The sequence below is a fragment of the Histoplasma capsulatum genome, genomic scaffold (assembly GCF_000149585.1).
Source record: "Histoplasma capsulatum NAm1 scaffold_14 genomic scaffold, whole genome shotgun sequence".
In the NCBI taxonomy this organism is placed as follows: domain Eukaryota; kingdom Fungi; phylum Ascomycota; class Eurotiomycetes; order Onygenales; family Ajellomycetaceae; genus Histoplasma; species Histoplasma mississippiense.
In genome coordinates this window covers 134,409-139,170 of record NW_001813969.1, presented here as the reverse complement: position 1 = coordinate 139,170, position 4,762 = coordinate 134,409, and the positions used below count along the sequence as shown (strand labels likewise).

Here is a 4,762-nt window from a genome sequence, read left to right as displayed (position 1 = left end):
TTCGGGATGTCCCGTTCAGGTGGAACGAGAGCATCCTGACTCGAAGTATCTTTAGTATCAACTGGCTTCTCATTGTCATCTAGCGGTTCAATTCTCGATGACTGCGTTGAGAGAGGTGTTCCCCTGGCGGAGTTACTATTTGTGTTCCAACTTCTAACCTGGGCGCGGCTTGATTCAAGTCGTGCAATGCCGTCAAGGCGCCGCTGGCGCATATATTGTCGCATCGCATGACGCCGAACCTGCTTTCTGGACTCTGTGTCTGTAACCAAAACAAATTCGAAAGATTTGGAGCTTCCTTGGGGCTTGCTGGAAACTGATCTCGCTGCATAACTCGGCGACATATGTTGGGGGGTGGACGGAGTGGATAAAGTGGCGCAAGTCGAGTCTGTGACTCTGAAATGATCACTGTCACCTAAAGCGGACGAGACATCAGAGGCCTTCCCCTTGCCAGTCCCCGTGGCACTAGCTTTCCCCATGATGCCATCTTGCAGGTAACCAAGTGTCAGCAGAAAATGCGTTTAAGCTAATTAATTGGGTAAGGACACCGGAGAGGAGATCGGGTGAAAAAAATTAAACGCGGATCAAAGGCCCAACAAGATCTTGACATATGATTATTCGTGGAATGAAGGCACCCAATGCAGGGAAAAGCACTCACCACTCAGGCAAAAGGAGCGGGAAGCCGATGTGATTAGAGCAGGATAGTGATTTCTGATGCTAGGTTGTTTTTCTTGAGCCAGTATGAAGCTCAAGATCGATTTCCCAACTAGGATAAGGTATAAAAATACTAGGCTATCCCTGCTACGGGGGCGGTCACGTGAAGATGCTAGCCCCACCAGGATGTGGAGATATGTTATTTGTATTTGGCCTTTCGAGATAACTATCGAACAGTCATTTTTTCGCGGGTTTACCGGATAGAGCTACATGGCTGGATGGCGATGGCTGATTTCATATAGGAGAATACTGTAAGATCACATGGCCATTGCGGGGCCTAATACTGGTAGAAAACTGTCTAGAAACTATTTCATGGCTCTCTCTCTGAGTTTCCCGCCTCTATCTGATTTACAAGTACTAGTACTTGTGGATATCGGTTCCTGTGCAAACTCCTCGTTTCGCCTTTCTTATTTGCGCACTGACTGAGATCTTCAAACAATGGTATTTCAACCGGACTAGAGCCATAAGTACGCACTTTCCCCTTCTGTTGCACCAATCTCCGAAGCAGCTTCTAATCTCGACTGGATGATATCACTATTAGTATGCCAATATGAAGTTTCAAACTCAAACAAAGTAGTGCCAGTCAACTCGCTCAACCCGAAGGTGATCCAATTCCCAGCACTGATGAAACTAGTTCACTAGTTTCATCAGTGATATCCTCAATCACCATGTTCTCGAAGCTTATCGAGGGCTGTCATGACTCCGTCATTGAACTGCTCCTCGTGTTGACCTGACGGGCGAGCGTTTGATTCTGGCCAATCATCTTTCGAGGAATCATTTTCACGTTCCATATCATCTTGACTGTTGGGTTTATTTTCGTGTATCCGGTGGCTGGGGGTCTCTGATGATTGGCTTGGCTTATCGTGACTGACTTTTTCGCTATGAGCAGCAAGGAATGCGTTTTCTTCCTCAGTAAAAGTAAAATTCTCTTGCTGCGTCACAGCTGCTTTGGCGTTATCGGTGGATGGTTTTGCACTTCGTTTCGCAGTCCTTTGTATCCGAAAATCATCTCTTACAGCATCGTGCCATTGTTGGACCTTCTTCTCCCCCCATCCTGGAACCGTACTGATTTGCTCTGCCTTAGCGTTGACGGCAGCTTGTAAGCTACCAAACGTTGATATCAAACTTGCTGCGTCTGATTTGTTGATGCTTCTAGGAGTCGTAATAAACTCCACTAGACTCTCATTATATGACTGCGATTGCTGCGTGCGTATGGCCGTCGGCTGTGCGTGTTCACAAGATTTAAAAAGTTCCAGGTAGTGCCCTGCTTCGGCAGCGGACCAGCACAAAATCAACGTCAGATTATTAACAAGTGACGTCTTTGACAACTCCCTGAGGCTGTCTTCATGATTTGGAATATCAATCAGTGTGAGAAGAATGCGTAAATTATACTTTCCCGCTAGGCCCTTGATTCGAGAGTAAATGTATTCCGGGTGCAAACGGTAGTATTTCAACGAGAGAAAGAGGACGCAGGTTGTGCTGCCCACGATGTAGTCTGCAGGGATGTCTGCATATTCCCAAGGTACGTGACGCACATGGTTGAGGATTGGATTTCCTCTTTGCCTTGCTGATACCAGAATAGAGGAAGGACTAGATCGGCTTGGGAGTGCTTGGGGTTTGGGTTGCTGGACTTTACGTGTTTGATCTAATTTTTCTGGTGCAGAAGTGCGCGGAAGACTCTTGTCAGATTTACTAGGTCCAAGTAGCACGTCGAAGTCTGGGACATCACCGAAGTCGTCATCCATTTTGTTAGGCGGTCTGTTGAGAGCAACCTAATGCCTACCTAAGAGGTGCAGGCACTTCAAAGTGAGTCGGGTAGATGACTGAATAAGCGATAAACGCGCGGCTGAAAATTATTCCTAATTTTGCAAAAAAAAAAAAAAAAAAAAAAAAGTCTAAAACTCTCCAATTGAGAGTTTCCTGCCAAAACCTCCCAGAATGACAGAAACACGCAAAAGAAAACGTCTATCAGATAGCGGAAATTCCCAGGAGGATGCAGGGTCTCTAGCGACAGACCAGCAAACTCAGACGGTTGCAGATGCGGCTGGCTCCTCCCTCCAAAAGCCCAAATCTAGGCGAACACTCTTTGTGCGGTCTCTCCCTGCGTCCGCAACGACTGAGAGCTTAACAGAGTACTTCTCGCAATCATACCCCTTGAAGCATGCTACCGTTGTTCTTGACCCTCAGACGAAACAATCGAAAGGCTATGGATTTGTCACCTTTGCCGACCACGAAGATGCCGCGAAGGCTTTAGAGGAATTCAACGGCTCGGATTTTGATGGTAGAAAACTCAAAATTGAAGTCGCTGAGCCACGCCATCGAGAGATTGACGAAAACCAGGGAAAGAGTGTGTCTATTTCCCACCTGAAACAAGTGCGAGAAATTCGAAAAACCCAAGCTCAACCGCCCAAACTCATCATCCGAAACCTGCCATGGAGTATAGCGGAACCAGACCAATTATCCAACCTATTTCGAAGTTTTGGCAAGGTTAAACATGCTGTTATCCCGAAAAGAGGCACTAAACATTCTGGGTTTGGATTCGTGGTCTTGCGTGGTAGGAAAAACGCGGAGAAGGCTTTGAACGCGGTGAACGGTAAAGAGGTTGATGGAAGGACTCTGGCCGTTGATTGGGCTGTGGAGAAAAGTGTCTGGGACGAGTTTCAAAATCATACGGATGATGTTATTGATGGTAAAGGCAAAGAGAAGGAGGGGTCTGATAATGATCACAAATTAATGAGAAAGAAGATGAGACCTCGACAGATGATGAATTGAATGGTAGGCTAGAGGAGGATGGAGGAGAGGAGGATGGAGATGATATATCTATGACTGATTTAGAGGGAGTTGAGGAAGATGCAGGTAAAAAAATTGATGAGGATGTCGAGGATGAACGAAACGCTTCAACTGTTTTTATCCGCAACCTACCTTTTAATGCTACAGACGACTCGCTCTATGAACATTTCGTTCAATTTGGACCATTAAGATATGCCAGAGTTGTTGTTGACGCGGAAACAGACCGACCGAGAGGAACAGCTTTTGTTTGCTTTTGGAAGAACGAGGACGCAATATCTTGCCTTCGTGATGCCCCGAAACGAACAGATTTACTCCGGTCCGAAGATTCGAAACCCAAGATGTCTACCATAAAACATTCAGTTCTCGAAGACGAAAATAAGGACCCTTCTGGAAAATATACTATGGATGGTCGGGTTTTACAACTATCTCTCGCGGTTAGCAAATCCCAGGCCGCTAAGTTCGAGGCCGAAGGCAGTTCGCGTAGGCAAGCTCGTGACAAAGACAAACGTCGACTATTTCTTCTGTCTGAGGGCACCATTCCGTCTAATTCTCCACTCTACAAACAACTCTCCCCTTCAGAAATTGCAATGAGAGAAACAAGCGCCAAACAACGACAGAAACTCATTAAAAGCAACCCGATGTTACATATCAGTCTCACCCGTCTATCTGTTCGTAACATCCCTCGGAACATCGATTCCAAGGCTCTTAAGGCGCTTGCGAGAGAAGCAGTTGTCGGCTTCGCGAAAGACGTGAAGAGCGGTCTACGTGAGCCCTTATCGAAAGAGGAACTTCACCGAAGTACTGAGGACATGAAGGAGGCGGACAGGTTGCGGAAGGCAAAAGGGAAGGGTATCATCAAGCAAGCCAAGGTCGTCTTTGAAGGTAAAGAGGGCAGTAAGGTTGACGAGAAAAGCGGAGCTGGCCGAAGCCGCGGATATGGATTCATCGAATACTATTCTCACCGCTCTGCATTGATGGGACTTAGATGGCTCAACGGACATGCAGTTTCTGGATCCGACAAAAAGAAGAAACGGCTCATTGTTGAGTTTGCGATTGAGAATGCGCAGGTCGTCAAAAGGAGGCAAGATAAGGAGGAGAAATCGCGAAATCATGAAGACCATAGCGCAAGTCAACCAAGTCGCACGCAAATGAAGGCATCCCGAAGTCGTCAAGATTCTTCAAAACCTAGCTTCCCTCCCCAGCAGGAATGAAGCGGAAGAGGTCCGAAAGCGCTGGGCAAGGGAACGCACATCCCATGGCC

At 46.9% G+C, this 4,762-nt stretch overlaps 2 protein-coding genes across 2 annotated transcripts in view; one reads left to right on the top strand and one right to left on the bottom strand.

Moving 5' to 3' along the window:
* HCAG_08952 (predicted protein) overlaps positions 1-476 on the bottom strand; it is a gene marked incomplete at both ends in the record, with an annotated part of 2,167 nt that extends 1,691 nt beyond the window's left edge. Inside the window, one exon of the mRNA XM_001536067.1 lies at positions 41-476. Within this exon, the coding sequence (XP_001536117.1) occupies positions 41-476 (436 nt within the window). The remainder of the gene's footprint in view (positions 1-40) is intronic.
* Positions 477-2,214: 1,738 nt separating this feature from the next.
* On the top strand, positions 2,215-4,712 carry HCAG_08951 (conserved hypothetical protein; the record flags this gene model as incomplete). Its single annotated transcript, XM_001536066.1, has 3 exons — positions 2,215-2,233; positions 2,684-3,400; positions 3,547-4,712. 3 exons carry the CDS (start codon positions 2,215-2,217, stop codon positions 4,710-4,712), a joined length of 1,902 nt encoding a protein of 633 aa, XP_001536116.1.
* Between the last annotated feature and the right edge of the window lie 50 nt (positions 4,713-4,762).